This window comes from Cyprinodon tularosa, unplaced genomic scaffold, assembly GCF_016077235.1.
Source record: "Cyprinodon tularosa strain WSP-4 unplaced genomic scaffold, ASM1607723v1 ctg749, whole genome shotgun sequence".
Classification (NCBI taxonomy): Eukaryota; Metazoa; Chordata; class Actinopteri; order Cyprinodontiformes; family Cyprinodontidae; genus Cyprinodon; species Cyprinodon tularosa.
The window spans coordinates 290,251-308,910 of NW_024039506.1; the positions used below are offsets into that span (position 1 = coordinate 290,251).

The 18,660-nt window shown below is 48.4% G+C and overlaps 1 protein-coding gene across 3 annotated transcripts in view; it reads right to left on the bottom strand.

Annotated features, from left to right (window-relative positions):
- Positions 1-7,328: 7,328 nt before the first annotated feature.
- LOC119773163 (E3 ubiquitin-protein ligase TRIM21-like) overlaps positions 7,329-18,660 on the bottom strand; it is a 33,499-nt gene continuing 22,167 nt past the window's right edge. Inside the window, exons 1-2 of one of the 3 annotated variants that reach the window (XM_038270010.1) lie at positions 9,514-9,577; positions 7,329-9,324 (exon numbers count right to left, since the gene is read on the bottom strand). In XM_038270010.1, coding sequence (XP_038125938.1) covers positions 7,666-9,315 — 1,650 coding nt within the window. In that variant the 5' untranslated portion in view covers positions 9,316-9,324; positions 9,514-9,577 and the 3' untranslated portion in view covers positions 7,329-7,665. Of the gene's footprint in view, positions 9,325-9,513; positions 9,578-18,660 lie in introns of those variants that run through there. The other 2 variants (XM_038270011.1, XM_038270009.1) reach the window with 2 other exon arrangements.

Genomic DNA, 18,660 nt, shown 5'->3' on the forward strand with positions numbered 1-18,660 from the left:
GGAGGAAGGAAAGCCGGTGTTTCTCAGTCACTGTGGAGAAATGTCCTGGGCCGCCAGTAGCGAGGAAACAGGAAGCGATTATTGTGGGATGGAAGAAGGAAATAGTGAAAACGAAGAAGACTGGAAGAGAGTAGCGTCAAAAAAATGAGAAAAGGCAGAGATCAATTGAAGGAGAATCCAGTTCAGAACAATTAAGTGATGAATCTAGAAATTCCACAGGAAAACAAAACGAGAACAAAGTCATATTCAAGCTAGTTAATCAGAAAGACTCTTTTGCAGATTGGAATCCGGTTCAGTTTACAAAATCCATAAATAAACTAGTAGAAGTCCTCAGTTCCAGAATCCTGTATAGTGGAGACCTGTTAATAAACTGCAGAGAGCAAAGGCAAGGCAAAGTAATATGTATTAACAAGATTGAGGGATAAGAGGGGAGTCATTGGAGGAGTTCCTCTAAAAGTTTCTGAAAAAGAGATTCTAGAAAATATAAGTGGTGCAAAAGTAAAAGTTAAAAGGTTAAAAACAACAAGAAACGGAGAAAGGTGTGACAGCTTATCTGTGTTGATTAAATTTGAAGAAGAGCAGTCACCCAGCAACGTTTGTATTGGTTACATGAGCTACAATGTTAAAAGTTACAACCCTCCTCCTCTGAGATGCTTCAAATGCCAAAAATGTGGACATATAGCAGCAGGATGGAAAGGGAAACAGCAATGCGGAAGATGTGCTGGAAAGAAGCTAAAATCAAATGCTGTAACTGTGGTGGAGAACATACTGCTGCTTATCGTGGGTGTGAATTGAGTAAAAGATCTGAGGAAATTAAAAAAATTGAAATTTAAGCTCGGAATAACTTCTGCTGAAACTGCAAGGATCCCATCCCTGTCAGAAAAAACCCAAACCTACAGTTCAGCACACGGTTAACTCAAAACCTCTGGAGGAGAGACAGAAAATTGAAGATTCATTGATTGTAAAAAAGAAAGTTCTATTTCATCCCTACTGACCGCCAGAGGGCGGTGCTGAAAGCACTGAATGTTCCCTTCGGGCATGCGCAGTTCGAGTAATTATACCAACAGAGTCACACCTGTGACACCGGATGACCACTCAGAAGCTATATAGCCTGGTGTCATCCTTTGGTCTGCTCCTTTTTTCTTCTCGCAAGCGGTTCGCTAACTTCCCCGTTGTCTGAAGCCCCTGTCTCTTGACTGGAGTTGCGGTTATTCTCCGCCCTCCCAGGGCTGCAACGGGTCGATTCTGAGGATTACGGAAGGTAAGTGAGTTGTTTGCTGGTGATGGTAGCGTCCGCGCCCCCTCTCCCGGCTCACGGCTTTAGCTTTTTACCTACAGCTTCGTGCTGTTTTGTTTCGAACTGGTGACGGCAGCAATTTCGCCCCTACTCCCAGTGTGAATAACTTCACTGCCGAAGTTATATACGGCTAACGTTGTTAGCTTCTTTAGTTTGTTGGTGTTATACCTGGTGACGGCAGCGGTTTTCGCCCCCTCTCCCAGTATATTTCCTACTTTTGCAGCCTTCTTCCTCGGTCTGCTTTGTTATAAATGGTGACGGCAGCGTTTTTCGCCCCCTCTCCCAATATCAACCTTTTTGGCAGTCTTTTCCTTGGTCTGCTCTCTTAATTGGTGACGGCAGCGTTCATCGCTCCTACTCCCAACTTAAGTTTCCCTACAGCTAACGTTGTTAGCTTTTTTGGTTTATTGGTTTTATTCCTGGTGACGGTAGCGGTTCTCGACCCCTCTCCCAGTATCGGCCGCCTTGTGTCCGCAGCCTCTCTTGTTTTATCCGCTATAATTGGTGACGGCAGCGTTGTTCGCTCCTACTCCCAACTTAAGTTTCCCTACAGCTAACGTTGTTAGCTTTTTTGGTTTATTGGTTTTATTCCTGGTGACGGTAGCGGTTCTCGCCCCCTCTCCCAGTATCGGCTGCCTTGTGCTCGCAGCCTCTTTCGTTTCTCTGCTGTAATTGGTGACGGCTGCGTTTGCGCCCCCTCTCCCGATTTTCGATACTTTCTGTTCTTTGAGCCTTGTCGGCCTTCGACATGGATGGCTCTCACAGCTGCATGGATTGTGGGGCTGCCCTGCAGGCAGAGGATGGCCACGACCTGTGCCCTACCTGCCTTGGACATGAGCACCTTTTGGAGGCGCTGTCTGAGAACCCCTGCATGAACTGCAGCTTTAGGCCCCAGGCAGTGAGGGTGGCTCGGTTGGCCCAGTTATGCCCCCAGGAGGGCTCGGACCTTCCGCCCTCTGGGCAGGTGGTTCCCCCCAAGCGTTCTAAGCGCCGTGGTGGGACCACAGCATCTGTGCCCCTCCCCCGGAGGAAGCGGGCCAAACCTGACCAGGGCCTGTCCACAAGGGTGGAGCAGTTGTCAGCAGAGCTGGCAGAGATGAAGTCCTTGTTGCAGACACGGCAATCTGATCCCTCGCTCCCAGTGGTTGGGCTCTCTTCCCCACCAATGCCTGAGCTGGTTGTAGAGGATGACGTTATCTCTCTGGCTGCTTCCGCTTCCCATTTTAGAGATGAGGAGGAGGCAGGGTTCTCTCAAGCCTCTGAGGCTGGTTCATGTTCATCTCAGAGTGCGGTTGGAGAGGCCGGTGACGGTTCCATGCGGGAGGTCATGTCTATGGCCCTGAAGCAGCTTCAGCTGGAACTCCCACAAGGAGAGCCATCCAGCTCCGGGAGTGCTTTTTTCAGACGTGGAAGGGCTCCTACTCCCTTTTCTGTACCTCCATCAGAGGAGTACCTGAAGGAGTTACACGCCTGTTGGCGGGAACCGAGAGCGCTGTCGCGTCTCTCCTCTGATGGTCGCGTATTAGCTGCCATGCATGAGTCAGTGAAGGCCGGCCTGGACCGTATGCCAGCAATTGAACCCGCTGTTGCTTCACTGATTGTGTCACCAGATGAAGCCCTGCGTCCTGATGTCCGGTGCCCGCGGACTCAATGTCGGGTTACAGATGACCTCCTCTGTAAGGCGTACAATGCAGGAGCGCGTGCTGGCCGCCTTGGCAATTCCCTGGCGCACCTCATGTTTGCCCTGTCTGCATCTGTTCAGGACACTGGTGGTGCAAGTGCGGCGGTTGGTTATAGTGACGCAGCGCTGCAGGCCTTTGCGCTGATGACCAGAGAGCTTGGACAGGTCATGTCTTTCCTTGTCCAAGCTCGTAGACAGGTCCGGTTGGCACAGTCTCCTCTGACTGAAGCATGCCGTAGGACCCTCAGGGGTGTCCCGGTTGTACCAGGGGAGCTGTTTGGATCAGCTGCCTTGGAGGCGCTGGAACGGACTGCTCAGGCACGTCAGACTAGCCAGCAGCTTTCCGGCCTTCGCAGGAGCATACCTGCCTTTCCCCAGCGTTCGGGCCGCCCTGCCACTACCACCAGCGTTCAGCCCCGACCTCAGACTGGTGGCAGACCTGTTGGTTTCTATCCCCATGATGTGCGGCAGAGACCGAGAAGGGACTTTCGTGAGCCAGTCTGCCGCCCTGTTAGACAGACCCGGGCCTCAAATCCTGGACGCCCTCCCCCCAGAGCCCCCAGGGGCCGTGGGGATAGAAGATGATGCCACCGGGCCAGCCGTCGGACATTTTTCCCATCAGCAGCTGAATTTCTGGGCTGCTCATGCCGTAGATCCATGGGTGGTTGCCACCTTAACCAATGGCTACAGGCTCCAGTTCCGACGGCGGCCCCCCCTCTCACACCGTGTCAAAATGACTGTCATCACAGACCCGGTGAAATCTCAGGCACTAGACCAGGAGCTTTCTGCCCTCCTGGGCAAGGGGGCAATCGAGTCTGTAGATCCTCTGCGGCAACCCAGAGGCTACTACTCAACATACTTCCTTGTGGCCAAGAAGACCGGTGGTTTTCGCCCCATTTTAGACCTAAGGGGACTGAATCGGTACCTGAAGGTCCTTCCCTTCCACATGCTCACCATAACAGAGGTCCTTCAGACCATTGTGGCGGGAGATTGGTTTACATCAATAGATCTGACAGACGCCTACTTTCACGTGCCTATTGCGGCAGAACATCGCCGTTTTCTCAGGTTCGCCTATCGGGGGCGCCATTGGCAATTCCGGGTGCTCCCATTCGGGCTCTCCCTTTCCCCGAGGGTGTTTACTCGATGCGTGAAACCAGCCCTCTGTCCTCTACAGGCCTCCGGAGTCAGGATTCTGCCATACCTGGACGATTGGCTTCTTTGTGCTCCCTCTCAGGTAGCTGCCTCTCGGGATACGTCCCAGCTTCTACTTCATGTGTCACTGTTAGGCCTCAAAGTCAACTTGGCAAAGAGTTGTCTGGTTCCATCTCAGACAACCACCTTTCTTGGGATGCATCTGGACTCCGCTACCATGATGGCCCGTCCATCTGTTCACAGGGTGGACGACATACTCCAGCTTGTCCGTCGATTCAGACTGGGCAGGGAGTTTCCCTACATAATCTTCCTGCGAATGCTGGGCAAACTGACATCAGTCACTCGTGTCGTGCCCTTAGGGCTGCTCCTTCTGCGTCCTTTGCAGCGATGGCTCAACAGCTTTCGCCTAGACGCCAGGCTGCACAGGCATCGCAGGCTGATGGTGACCAGGAGCTGCCTCCATGCCCTAGCTCCTTGGCGAGAGGGGACCCTTTTGTCCAGTGGTGTTCCAATGGGGCTAGTAGTGTGTCGAAGGGAGGTGGTCACCACGGATGCCAGCCTCATGGGCTGGGGTGCCGTGTGGCAACACAGAGCTGTTCGGGGTCTCTGGGACCCAAGGGAGCGCACCGAACACATAAATGTGCTGGAGCTGCGGGCTGTGCACATGGCCCTCCGGTGCCTTTTGCCCCACCTAGAGGGAAGGCATGTGCTGATTCGGACGGACAACACCTCTGTTGTATATCATATAAACCACCAAGGGGGCACCAGGTCAGCGCGTCTCTTGAAGGTGTCAAGGGATCTCCTGGAATGGGCGTTTCCCCGTCTGTGTACCCTGCGTGCAGCGTATCTGCCAGGACGGCAGAACCAGGTTGCGGACTCTCTATCCCGCCAGGCACCTGCTCCGGGAGAGTGGTCTCTTCACCGCGACATAGTGCGCATAATCTGGAACCTCTTTGGGCAGGCAGAGGTAGATCTGTTCACCACAGAGGAGTCGACCCATTGCACCCTATGGTATTCCCTAACCGGGGTGGCGGGCGCACTGGGCCAGGACGCACTGGCTCATCCATGGCCGCAGGTTCTCCTGTATGCCTTTCCACCCCTCTCACTGATTTGGCCGACTCTACGGAGGGTTCTCGAGCAGGGCCACAGAGTGTTGCTGGTAGCTCCGTTCTGGCCAGCGCGGCCGTGGTTCCCGCTGCTTTGGAGTCTGTGTCACGGTACTCCATGGCGTCTTCCAGCAAGGAGGGATCTGCTGTCTCAGTTGGGGGGACAGATATGGCACCCCAACCCTCAACGTCTCCAGCTGTGGGCATGACCCCTGGGAGGCTGACTGGGTGTTCAGACACTGTGAGGCACACCATATTGAGTGCTAGGGCTTCCTCCACTCGGCTGCAGTATTCTAACAGATGGCGCCTCTTTTCTCAGTGGTGCTCTGCCCACAATGAGAACCCGGTTTCCTGCTCGGTGCCCACTATCTTGGAGTTCCTCCAGTCTCTCCTTGATAAGGGCCGCTCTCCTTCGACCCTTAAAGTGTATGTTGCAGCAATTTCATGTCTTCACCAATCTGTTGACAACCGTACAGTGGGGCGCCATGAACTGGTTTCACTTTTTCTGCATGGTGCTCGTAGGTTGTGCCAGCGGCCCGCTCCACGAGCCCCAGATTGGGATCTGCCGTTGGTTCTCACAGCTCTGTGCCACCCTCCATTCGAGCCTTTGCCACAAGCAGAACTCAAGTGGCTTTCCTGCAAGACTGCTTTCCTGATGGCTATCGTCTCAGCTAAGAGGGTCAGCGAGCTACATGCTCTTTCTGTCAGCCCTAGGTGTATCAGGTGGAATCCAGATGGCTCTGGTGTTACCCTGTGGCCTAATACTGCATTTGTGCCTAAGGTGTTGTCTCCTTTTCACCGTAGCCAGCCATTGCGCCTGGCTCGATTTCAGCCTCAATCTGGTACAACTGAGAATGAGTCTGAGTTGTTGTGCCCAGTAAGAGCGTTGGAGGCATACATTGCAGCCACCGCCAATCTGAGACGCTCGGACCAGCTTTTCCTATGCTATGGGGGTCCAAGGTTAGGCTGTCCTCTTTCTAAACAGCGTCTGTCCCATTGGATTGTGAGTGTCATCTGCCACGCCTACGCTGCAGGTCACTGCTCCCTGCCAGTCGGTGTGAGAGCACATTCCACCAGGAGCGTCACCGCTTCCTGGGCTGCTTTGAGAGGGGTTCAGCTGGAAGCAATATGTGCTGCTGCTTCATGGGCTTCCCCAACCACCTTTACCAGGTTCTACAGTGTCAACGTGGCTGCCCCTCATCCCCTGGGTCAGGTCCTTTTACAAGGTTCTGCTGGGCCTCCTCTGTGAGGTATGCGCTCAGGATTCCTTGTGACATCGTTGGCATTAGTCATTCAGTGCTTTCAGCACCGCCCTCTGGCGGTCAGTAGGGATGAAATAGAACGAAAGTTACGTATGTAACTACGGTTCTATGAATCCCGGATGACCGCCAGAGCTTCTCTGTCACTCAGAATCCTTGCTTTTGCGAGAAGATTCTGTAGGAGCAGAGCAAAGGATGGCACCAGGCTATATAGCTTCTGAGTGGTCTTCCGGTGTCACAGGTGTGACTCTGTTGGTATAATTACTCGAACTGCGCATGCCCGAAGGGAACATTCAGTGCTTTCAGCACCGCCCTCTGGCGGTCATCCGGGATTCATAGAACCGTAGTTACATACGTAACTTTCGATTTTGTTCTTTTCATAGTTGAAGTGATCAAGTGTAGTGCTCAGACGATAAGAAAAACGTCAAAATCAAAATAATAGTGAAAGCTGCAGAAAAGTATCTTGAAGTTAAAGATTTAAACTGGGAAATGGTGGAAAGCATGATGGGAAAACCGATAAGACCATCAGACACTGGCAGAGTGACGATAACTGAAAGATAAATAAAAAATTATGAGGACAAATGTGATTAAATATTTATATGTTGAGTTCAGTTAAACAGTTTGGAAAAATGTTTTTTTTTTCTAGGGGTGAGTTTTGTTTCCTGTTTCCTTGTTTAACTCATCAGTTGGTGGCAGTAAACCACTTTTTTATATTAATATTTTTTATTGAGAAAGCACATCACATTACAATACTATAATTGGATCACATTCATTGTCATTTTTACACTAAACAGACACCCACACATAAACAAGATAAAAAAAGGGTAATGCACTTTTAACTAGATTGCCAACCAACATAAAACCTCACAAGACGAAGAAGAAGAAGACATTTTTTCTGCATCTGCTGCCTGTTGCTGCCTTATACTCTGAAACACCAACATAAATCGTTAACTGATCTGTTCTGATTCAGATGTAATCACTGATTGCCTGTATTCAGAGGGAAGCATGAAGGAAGTGATGGATGGATGGAAGATCTGAGGGTCTGGAGCTGAGCTTGGAGATGATGCATGAATAGCAGAGAGGAATCAGACACATTAGGATTTCACTACAGAGTCACTCAGGTTGGAGGTTCTTCACCAACAGATTTATTCTTCATGGAGCTTCATCAGATCAACCATCAGCCTGATTAACAGGACAGATGATCAGAGGAGCAGAGTTTTTACCTCCATCATTATTACAGGGACTAAAGAATGGGTAGAGTTTCTGAGTGAAGCAGCAGCCAGTAAAGGAGTAGATCAGAGCTGCAGCATCTACATCATAGAAGGAGACCAGACCCTCCTCATAATCCACAAACACCCCCACCTTCTCAGGACCAGGATGGAGATGGAGACGGACTGGAGGACCAGCAAGAGCTTCGTACTCATTGCTATTCCTCAACCAAATAGTCCAGTAACCATACTGAGGTCTCAGTGGGATCACTCCCTTCCTGTTGATGGACTCTCTGGCCACTCCTAAAGTCCAGCCAGTCTTTCCTTTAACCTGAACCTCAAAGTAAAATCTGACTGAAGAGAAACTCTGACGTCCTAAAACATTAACAGAACTAGAAAATCTCTCTCGATTGTCTGGTAGATTCTTCCTAACATCTCCATGTTTCACCTGTTTTCCATCATCAGACAGGATGAGGTAAGGATGAGCTGTATCAGGATCCAGAGTCACATCCACTGCAGACTGCTGGACCCTCTTCATCTCAGCCTTCATCATCTTCTTCATCTCCTCCCTGATCTTCTCCTCCAGCTGAGCAACAGCTCTCTCCACAGTCCCCTCATGTGATGGTGGACGGACTCTGACCTCTGTCCAGTTCTTGGTGGGTGGAGCAGCTTTCAGGGAGGAGAAGCTTTGGAGGAGGTGAAGGTGGTCTTCAGACTGGGAGAGCTGCTTCACATCAGAGCTCCTCTTCATCAGCTCAGAGATTTCCTGTTCCAGATCTTTGATGAAGTCTTCAGCCTGTTTCTCTGCAGTTTTCTGTTTGTCTTCGATCTCCTTGATGAGCTCCTTCAGGCCTCTCTCAGCAGACTCCTTCAGATCAGTGAAGACCTCAACACCTTCTGCTTTCTCTCTGTCTGCAGCATCTTTACTGATCTTCACCGACTCTTTGATCTCCTGAATCTTCACTCGTCTGTTCTGGATCATCTTCTGAACTTCACCCTCTGTCTTCCTCAGCTCTGCCTTCTTTCCTTCAGTTTCTTCTCTCAGAGGAACAAACTTGTGGTTCTTATGGTCCAAAACAGGACAGAGCAAACAGACACATGTCTGGTCGGTCCTACAGAACAGCTCCAGAGGTTTATCGTGCTGCAGACACATCCTGTCCTCCAGGTTCTCCACAGGCTCCATCAAATGATGTTTCTTCAGACGTGGAGCTGTCAGATGAGGCTCCAGGTGAGTCTGACAGTAGGAGAGGAGACACACCAGGCAGGACTTCAAGGCCTTCAGTTTGGTTCCAGTGCAGACGTCACAGGGAACTTCTCCTGGTTTGGCAGCTTGTTGCTCTGAGCTGCTGCTGCTGATGGCTTCCTGCTGAGCTTCACGTCTGAACTGAGAAACCAACTCAGAGAACAAGGTGTTGACCTTCAGCTGAGGTCTAGAGGTAAAATGTTCTTTGCACAGAGGACAATTGTAGAGAACATTTCCATCCCAGTGCTGAGTGATGCAGGCTTTGCAGAAGTTGTGTCCACATGGTGTGCTGACTGGATCAGTGAAGACATTCAGACAGATGGAGCACAGGAACTGATCCTCAGACCGCAGGTTGCTGCTAGAAGACATGTCTGAACTCTGAGGACAGAATAAACAGTTTAAACTCTTTAATTTAAGTTGTTAAATGTTCTTTAGTTCTTTTTAATCCTCCATTTCTTCCACTTTACAACAGATTTACTCTGAGTCCTAAAGAAATTTCTCCAGCTTCCTGTTTGTCCTTAAAGCTGTTAGTAGAAACTCATTTAAACTGTTTTCTGCATCACTCACCAGAACCAGAGTCTGTTGTTGGGAAGGAAAACATCTATTCTGACAAACTTTCACTTTAATTTCTACAAACTAATGTTTTAAACTCCTGCCTCAGTGCTGCTCCTCCCATTACTGTCATGATCTGGCCTGTTTGCTCTCCCCTAATTAGTAATTCCTCTCACCTGCCCTCTTCCTTCCCAGCCTCAATTATAATTTATTCCTCTCACCTGTATCCTCTGTTTTATATTCAGTTCAGCCTGAGCATTCAGGGCCATATCACTGCTTGTCTTTTTGTTAGTCTGTCCAGTTTTATTTGGTTCATGTCCTGGATCCTAGCTGCCAGTGGAAAGAGGGTTTTTGTGTTTGTCTCGTCTCCTGACTGTCCACTGTTCCTCCCCCGTGGAGTCCTCTGGGTTTTTGGCTCATTATGGGGGGAGGTTCAGTTTTTATCTAAGTAAGCCTGGCTCCAGGGAGGAGACCAGTTTAAAGTCTGCTTCAAGTCCCGGTTCCTACGTCCTGTCTCGGCTACCCTCTTCCACTGTGCCTGCCTGTCTGCACCTGATCCTGTCTGCTCCTGTGCGTGACCACCTGGTCATGCTTCTGGTCCCAGTCTGACTCTGAACCCTCCTGGGAGCCTGTGGATGCCTGGAAGTCTGGATCCTGCAACCTGTTTCTGTTCCTGTCTGATCTGGATCCTGCCTGTTCCTGTCTGTTCCTGTCTGTTCTGGATCCCTCACCAGGATCAGCTTCCAGCATCACCTCTGGGACTGCAGCACTGGGGACACTCGTGGTCTGGACTGTTAAACCAGGTAAGTGACCAACCCAGATAATCATACATCAGTTTATCGTGGTCACTTACCTGTGTTTCCCCCCCTAGAGTGTCTGAGATTGGGCGGTGCCCCGCCCCCCCGCCTGCAGTGTCCGCGAGCCACAGCTCCGCTTTTGTTTTGTTTTTATTTTAATAAACCTTTTGAACTTTCCTACTGACTGTCTCTCCTGAATACTGGGTCCCTCTGTCCCCGGTTTGTGACAATTACCTTTGAAACACACAGATTCATACAGGAGACATAAAACATGTTTCTTTAACTCATCAGAACTAAACTCACTATAAAACTGAATTATTTTTTATTCATGTAAACAAATGATCAGACTCAGCTTTATTTCATTCTAATTTGTGAAAAAGACCAATAAAAATCAGCTGATTGGATCCAGTTCTATAGGCCAGCTCACCTGGTGAAATGAAACCAGCAGGTAAGTTTCTGTTTCTAAAAACTGAGGCCCCGTCCACACGAAGTCAAAACGAACACGAAACGCTAATATTTTCCAGAACGTTTGTTGTAAAGATGGAGACGTAAAATAAATGTGATTGTCCACACGAATGCATTAAAACGCTGCAAAATGTATGCCAGGCCTGTAAGTGGCGCTGTGGTGCCAAAGCAAAAATAGGCGACGAAATGTTGGGCATGCGCACTAATATTTATACATGGTTGCCCTGCGGGTCCATTTTCGTGGTTCAGTCAAATTCAGGTGCTGAACTATGTGGTCGATATTGCTCTGTTCTTCCTGGAGATATTCCAGAAGAAGAAGATTCTGTTGTAAGCACGACAGCAGGGTGAGTAGCATGAGCAGCAACCATTCAACACAGTACGGCGCCATTGTTGTTGTGATACTGTGTCACGCATGCGTGTTTAGAGGCGACGCTATGACGCATGCGTGTAAAAAAAAAATGCGGTTAGAGCGTAAAGATGGAAACGAGAAAACGGCGTTTCAAAATCTTCCGACTCTGAAGGCTTAATAAAAAAAAGATTGTTTACAGACCCCTGAAACGCCGGCTTCGTGTGGATGAGAGGCTGGTTTGGTGAAAAATTTGTGCGTTTAGGCCAGGGTTTGGTTTCGTGTGGACGGGGCCAGAATCTGTGATGAGTGAAAATAAACATTCAACTCTGTGGTTCATCAGAGACCCAACAGGGTCCAGTTCACCCCAGAATCCTAGAACCAGCACATCTATCACTGATGAGATCAAAGTTAGAGCTAAAACAGTTAATGGTTGTGTTGAAATTTATTTATTATTATTATTAATGCCTTTGTTCATATCAGTGAGATTTATCGTTCCCCTTTAACCCGTCCATCAGGGAGCCGTGGGCTGCCTCTCCACAGAACCCGCAGCTTTCTGGGGTTAAAAGCCCGTCTGGGATTCAAACCAGGGACTTTGCAGCCTTCTGAGGAAGCTAGCACCCTGCTTTCCATTCACCAATTCTAATATAATCTAAATAAAAGATTTAGGATCATTATTTCATTTCTATTAATCAAGGATCAGACAAATAATGATGGAATATGATATAGATTAAAGAATACATTTATCTGTGTTGATTTCAGACCTTTACCTCTAGATATGAATTGGACCTGTTCATTTAAGGATGTATTTATATTTAAGGTGATCTAAACTGACTGGTTCGCTGTAGGTTTTTAAAAAAATTTTTATTGTTTAATGAGTTGTTTGATGCTTGAATTAAGTCATTTAACAGATATATTCATTCCTTCATTAACATCTCTGAATAATTTCCTTTCTCGGTTAGTTTTCCCTCCATGTCCAATAGAGATGGTTTCCTATCTTATCACACAGCTTCTGGTGCGTCCCTCAGGGGGAACCTAGGCAGCAGCAGGACTCAGCAGAGTGTTTACTTCTTCTACAGGAGAGATCTTCTGCTCTGTGGTCCTGCTGTGCTGAGGGACACCTCCACATGTCCAAGGAGGAACTACAGCCTGTTGCTGAGGAGAAGACCTGTCAACCTTAGCTTATCAATGTAATCACTTATAGATGGATCTCATCTGTTTTATAAATGAGAACATTTAATAATTCATATTCTGTAAAACATCTACCAGTTTCAGTTATTTTTTACTACTGACAAAAACTCCCACAAAATAGAATAGAATAGAATAGGTCCTTTTCATCTTAAATATTTGATTTGACTTAAAAGATTTAAGGTAAAAGACAATAATATTGAATGAAGATGAACTGAAAAATGTGAAAAACATGGATATAATTATCCTAAATTAAAAATAAAAACAGAAATTAATAGATGGGATGTAAAATGATTGGTTTGTTAGTGTTATAAAGTCTAAGGCTACGTGCAGGCAGAACACGATTTGAGCAGCAGAAGCAGCCTGTCTACATGCAAAGTCTATGATTGATGCGCATCAAGGTGCATCAAAACCTTCTGCAGCGCATCTTGAAGCATCTGAGCAGCTGAAGCAGCGCCTCAGGAGTATTTAAGCATGTCTGCTCTCTGAGGACAGGAGACAGGGATCATTGATTAGCAAGATGTTCCTGATCTGAAGGTCTGAAGTGATGTTCTGATCAGGCTACATGAGGTGAGATCAGTCAGCTGACCAAAGGAGAAGAACATCTGATCACCCTGACAGCAGGAGGCCTCAGGAGCAACAGAAGCTGTTATTCCAGGACCTGTTGTCTCTCAGAGAGGCAGAACGTCAGCTTTCTGAAACACTGTCAGTGTGAAACCATATGCATCCTAACATCAGTTCTTGTTCACAGACTGTCTGCCTCAAAGGGCAACGCTGACTGGTTCCAACACCTCCAACCACATCAGACTTGGACATCAATGATATGAGCCTCACTGAAACACCACAAACCAGCAGAGGTCCAGCTGAAACATCTGCTCTCTGTTCAAAGGGGTCCAGAGAAATGACCGAGGCAGTGACAGAGATGGTTTCTCTCCTCCACAGTAAACACCTCTGAGTTTACAGCTTTGGTTCAGATGGTGGACAGGTCTCCAACCCTCCTGGACTAACTTTAGCCAGACTGTCACAGCAGAGGCATTGAAATGGGTCAAACAGGGACAACTGTCCCTAAGAAGCTGGACAGCAGAGACCTGGCAGAGTCTGACTGTGGACTTTGCTCTGAAACATGAGAATAACCAACATTTCATGGACTCAGAGGTTTTACTGGGATCAATCTGACTGGGTGTGTCTCTCTGTGGACTTTAAGCTGGGAGGTGTCATGATTGGTTTAAAGCTAAACCCACATGCAGAACACAAACGGAGGCTGAGTAAAAGTTTAACAGAGTTTATTGAAAAAGGTTTTAACAAAAGACATGTACAGGTTCTGGTACTGGCCCGGGTTGGGTTCACTGATGTCTGCAGAGACGGACAGTTTGATTAGCCAGGCAGTCAGATGATTAATTGAGTCTTTAGATAATTCAGAGTCTACCTTGAAGAAGTCCAGGCTTTGCTTGTGAGAGAGGGAACCGGTTGGGTCCAGAGACTGTTGGTTCAGCAGAGTGCACAAGCAGCAGCAGCGTCTAGCTTCTGACTTTGAATGGCAGACCTTGATCAGAGTTTCCAGCTCTTCTCTGAGAGCAGCAGGAGAACTCCAGATTGGAATCTTCAGATTTGGCTCACCAGGGCTGGCAGGCAGGTTAAGCTCATCCAGAGCTTCAGACTTGAGACAGGTTTCCTGTGAGCAAAGACAGAGGCAGATTAGAATCAGGTTTCTCTCTTGAGATAACAAAGATTCTTTCAGGTAACAGAGGCTCAGGTTTGCTAACCAAACTAGGTCAACACTGCGGCGTCGAAGGAAGGTCTGGTTGCTGCTTATGAAGGCAGGTCTCCTGATGGGTTGATGAACGTCAGGTGTGCTGGGGGGCTCCAGCCCAGGAGACCCACACCGCACTCTGCTGGAGAAAGGTGGTACATCTCAAGATCCCAACAGTACCCCCCTCTCAACGACCGCCTCTTGGCGGTCCCGAGGAAGTGGACGGGAGGGAACTCTCATACTCCTCGATCAGGGACGGATCGAGGATGTATGAGCCAGGAACCCAGGTGCGGTCCTCCGGACCGTAGCCCTCCCAGTCGACGAGGTACTGCCATCCGCAACCTCGCCGACGGGATTCCACGATCCGGCGAACCGTGTAGGCCGGATGGCCGTCGATGTCCAGGGCGGGTGGAGGGGAGTCAGATGGGGGGCAAAAAGAGCTTGAGATGACAGGTTTTATTTGTGAAACATGAAACGTGGGGTGGATACGAAGGGACTGAGGCAGGTGCAGGCGGACAGCAGAGGGATTGATTATCTGAGCAATTTTATATGGACCGATGAACCGATGTGAAAGCTTCCTAGACATGGCTTTGAGAGGGATGTCCCGTGTGGAAAGCGATACCTCCTGGCCCAGGGTATAGTCAGGTGCAGGGCGCCATTTGGAATCAGCAAACCTTTTTGTGGTGGCAGATGAGCGGTTGAGGGTGGCGATGGTGTCCCTCCAGACACGCTGACAACGGCGGATGTGGTGGTGGACTGATCTGACCGTGATCTCTCTCTCATCTGCAGGGAAAAGTGGTGGCTGATAACCTATGGAGACTTGGAAAGGGGATAAACCGGTAGAAGCAGATCTCAGGGAATTGTGGGCATATTCAATCCATGTCAGAAACTGACTCCAGTCAGTCGGATTGTTAGAGGTTAGGCAGCGGAGAGTGGACTTGAGTTGTTGGTTCATCCTCTCCGTCTGCCCATTAGTTTGAGGGTGATAACCAGAGGTGAGAGAGGACTTGCAATTCAGAGCTGAACAGAAAGCTTTCCAGACCTGTGAGATGAACTGTGGGCCACGATCGGAGAGGATCTCTTGGGGTATCCCATGGAGACTGAAAACATGCTTCACGAGAAGTTGGGCAGTTTGGAACGCAGTGGGTAATTTCCTGAGAGGAATTAAATGACAGGCCTTGGAAAAACGGTCGACAATGGTTAGGATGGTGGACATACCTCTGGAAATCGGGAGACCGGTGACAAAATCAACTGCGATGTGGGACCAAGGACGGGTAGGGACAGGTAGAGGATGCAGCAGACCAGAAGGTGGTTGATGGGAAGTCTTATTTCTGGCGCAGATGGAACATGCCAGAACGTATTCCTTTACGTCTTTGTGAAGAGACGGCCACCAAAAACGTCTAGAGATGAGGGCTATGGTTCTGCTCACTCCAGGATGGGCCGAGAATTTTGCTGCATGCATCCACTGGATAAGGCGGGATCTGACGGAAGATGGAATATACGTTTTGTTTGGAGGACCGTTACCTGGGTCAGGTTCAGAAGCCAGGGCAGAGTTGATGAGATCGGTGATCTCCCAGGTAACGACTTCAATCGTGCATGAGGCAGGGAGAACAGGTTCAGGTGTCTCAGGTTGATCAGTGGAGTACAGACGAGAGAGAGAGTCGGGCTTGACGTTCTTGGAACCAGGTTTGTAAGAAATGATAAGATTGAAGCGAGAGAAAAAGAGCGACCATCTGGAATGACGTGGGTTGGATCGTTTAGCTGACTGAAGATAAGCCAGGTTTTTGTGGTCTGTCCACACCAATACTGGATGCTCGGCCCCCTCGAGCCAATGTCTCCACTCCTCCAGGGCGAGTTTGATGGCAAGAAGTTCTCGTCCTCCGACATCATAATTTTGCTCTGCCGGAGAGAGTCTACGTGAAAAAAAGGCACAAGGATGAATTTTCTGGTCAGAGTCAGACTGTTGAGATAGAACTGCTCCAACAGATGCGTCCACCTCTAGAACAAACTGTTTAGAGGGATCAGGTTAGATGAGGATGGGTGCCCTGGAAAACAGATTCTTCAGTTTATTAAAGGCATTTTCGGCTTCAGATGTCCATTGGAATGTCTTCTTCACAGAAGTCAGAGCTGTGAGGGGTAGAGCTGTCTGACTATAGTTTCTTATAAAACGCCTGTAGAAATTTGCAAAAACAAGAAACCTCTGGAGTTGCTTACGGTTTTCAGGTGTCGGCCAGTCCAAAACTGCCTTAATTTTGTCTTCGGATGGCTTCACCTGCCCGCCTTCGAGCACAAACCCTAGAAAGGTGACAGATGGTTGGTGAAATTCACACTTTTCTGCTTTCACAAAGAGTTTGCTTTCCAGTAGTCTCTGAAGAACTAGTCGAACATGTTTCTTGTGGTCTGAGAGGTTCTTGGAGTAGATCAAAATATCATCGATGTTTACAAAAAGAAAAACATTCAAAAAATCTCTGAGGACATCATTGTGTTGGGATCTGGAGATTCTCCACCTTCTCCAGCAGAGTGCGCTGTGGATCCTCCTGGGCTGGAGCCCTCCAGCACAGCTGACGTTCATCAGCTCATCAGGAGACCGGCCTTTATAAGCAGCTGCCGGACCTTCCTTCTACGCCGCAGTGTTAGCCAAGTTTGGTTAGCGAACCTGAGCCTTTGAATTTACTAATCTTTATCTTCCTAGAGAAACCTTATTCTAATCTGCCTCTGTCTTCTCGCTCCTAGGAAACCAATCTCTCGAGAGAAGCTCTGGATGAGCTTAACCAGAAACCTGCCTGCCTGCCCTAGAGAGCCAAACCTGAAGTTCCCACTCTGGAATCCACTTGCTGCTCTTAGGGAAAGAGCTGATGACTCCAACCAAGGTCTTTCACTGGAAGTCAGAAGCTAGACGCTGCTGCTGCTTTAGCACTCTGCTGAACCAACAGTCTCTGGACCCAACCGGTTCCCTCTCTCAGAACTAAGCCTGGACCTCTTCAAGGTATCCACTGAAACATCTGAAAACTCATTTAACTAATCTGCAAACCAAGCTAACCAAACTATCCGTCTCTGCAGACGCCTGAGAATCCTGCCCGGACCAGAACCTGAGTCTAGTTCATGTCATTGTGTGAAACCTTTAATAAACTCTGTTAAATCTTTTACCAAGTCTCCAGTGGTGTTCTGCATGTGGGTTTATCCCTAAACCGATCATGACACATTGACTAGAGCCTGGAAGCAAGCAGGAGCGTTAGTAAGACCAAAAGGCATGACCAGGTATTCAAACTGGCCTATGGGAGTCTTAAATGTTGTCTTCCATTCATCCCCTTCTCTTATTGTAAGGAGATGATAGCCGTTTCTTAAATCAAGTTTGGTGAACACTGTTGCACCTTGAACAGGTTCAAAGCTGATGCCAGTAATAGTAGGGGATACTTATTTTTGACGGTTATCTGATTAAGGCCTCTGTAGTCTACAGGGTCGGAGGGAACCGTCCTTTTTCCCCACAAAAAAGAAACCAGCACCGAGAGGAGATGAAGATGGACGAATAATTCCAGCGGCTAGAGACTCATTGATATACTTCTCCATAGTTTCACGTTCTGGTTTGGAGATGTTAAACAGTCTACTGCTGGGAAGGGGGGCTCCTGGTAGTAAATCAATGGCGCAGTCATATGGTCTGTGAGGTGGAAGAGACGTCGCACTGACCTTACCGAAGACTGGTGCCAGATCATGATACTCGGGAGGAACAGAAGTGAGGTCAAGAGAGTCCATCTCCCCCCTACCTCTAGGGGACTGAACAGAAGGAGCCGCAGAACGAAGGCATGACTCGTGACAGGAAGTAGACCAAGACTCAATGTGGCGTTCAGCCCAGTTGATATGGGGATTGTGACGTTCCAACCACTCGAAACCAAGCACCAGTGGAGAGCATGCTGAGGGAAAAACAAAAAATGTTAGCGTCTCACAGTTGTTTCCTGAGATAAGAAGTTCTAAAGGTTGGATCTGATGAGTAACTTGGTGAAGCTTCTTTCCATCAATTGCTGATACTCTGAGAGGCTTAGTTAAGGGAACAGTCTCAATCCTTAACTGCTGGACCAGTTCAGAATCAATGAGATTTCTCTCACACCCAGAGTCGATGAATGCTGATAATGTGAGATTCTGGTTAGAGAAAAAGAGGGTTGCAGGCAACAATAAATGAGGAGTTTTTTCAGTTTTTGGATGGCCCGTCAGACTCCTCAATTCCACTGACGGGCCCTGGCTTTTTGATTTAGGCGGGCATGAAGAAATGAAATGGCCGATCTCACCGCAGTACAGACAAAGTTTTCTTCTAAATCTCTGTTGTCTTTCTTCGGGGGATAACCTTGTGTGTCCAATTTGCATGGGTTCGACCTCCAATCCATCTGCGTGAGAGACTTGGACAGGCACAGAAAAAGTCTGACTCTTAGACTTTGGCTTGGAACTGGGTTCTGGTTCCAGAAAAAACAGAAGCATTATTAAATGCAGGAGCAGAAACAGAAAAACTTGGTCCTCCGTGTTTAGAGAGATTTCTAGATTGAAGTCTATTATCCAGTCTGATAGTTAATCGGATTAATTCCTCCAGACTGGCTGGTTCGTCGATTGTGGCGAGTTCGTCTTTGATG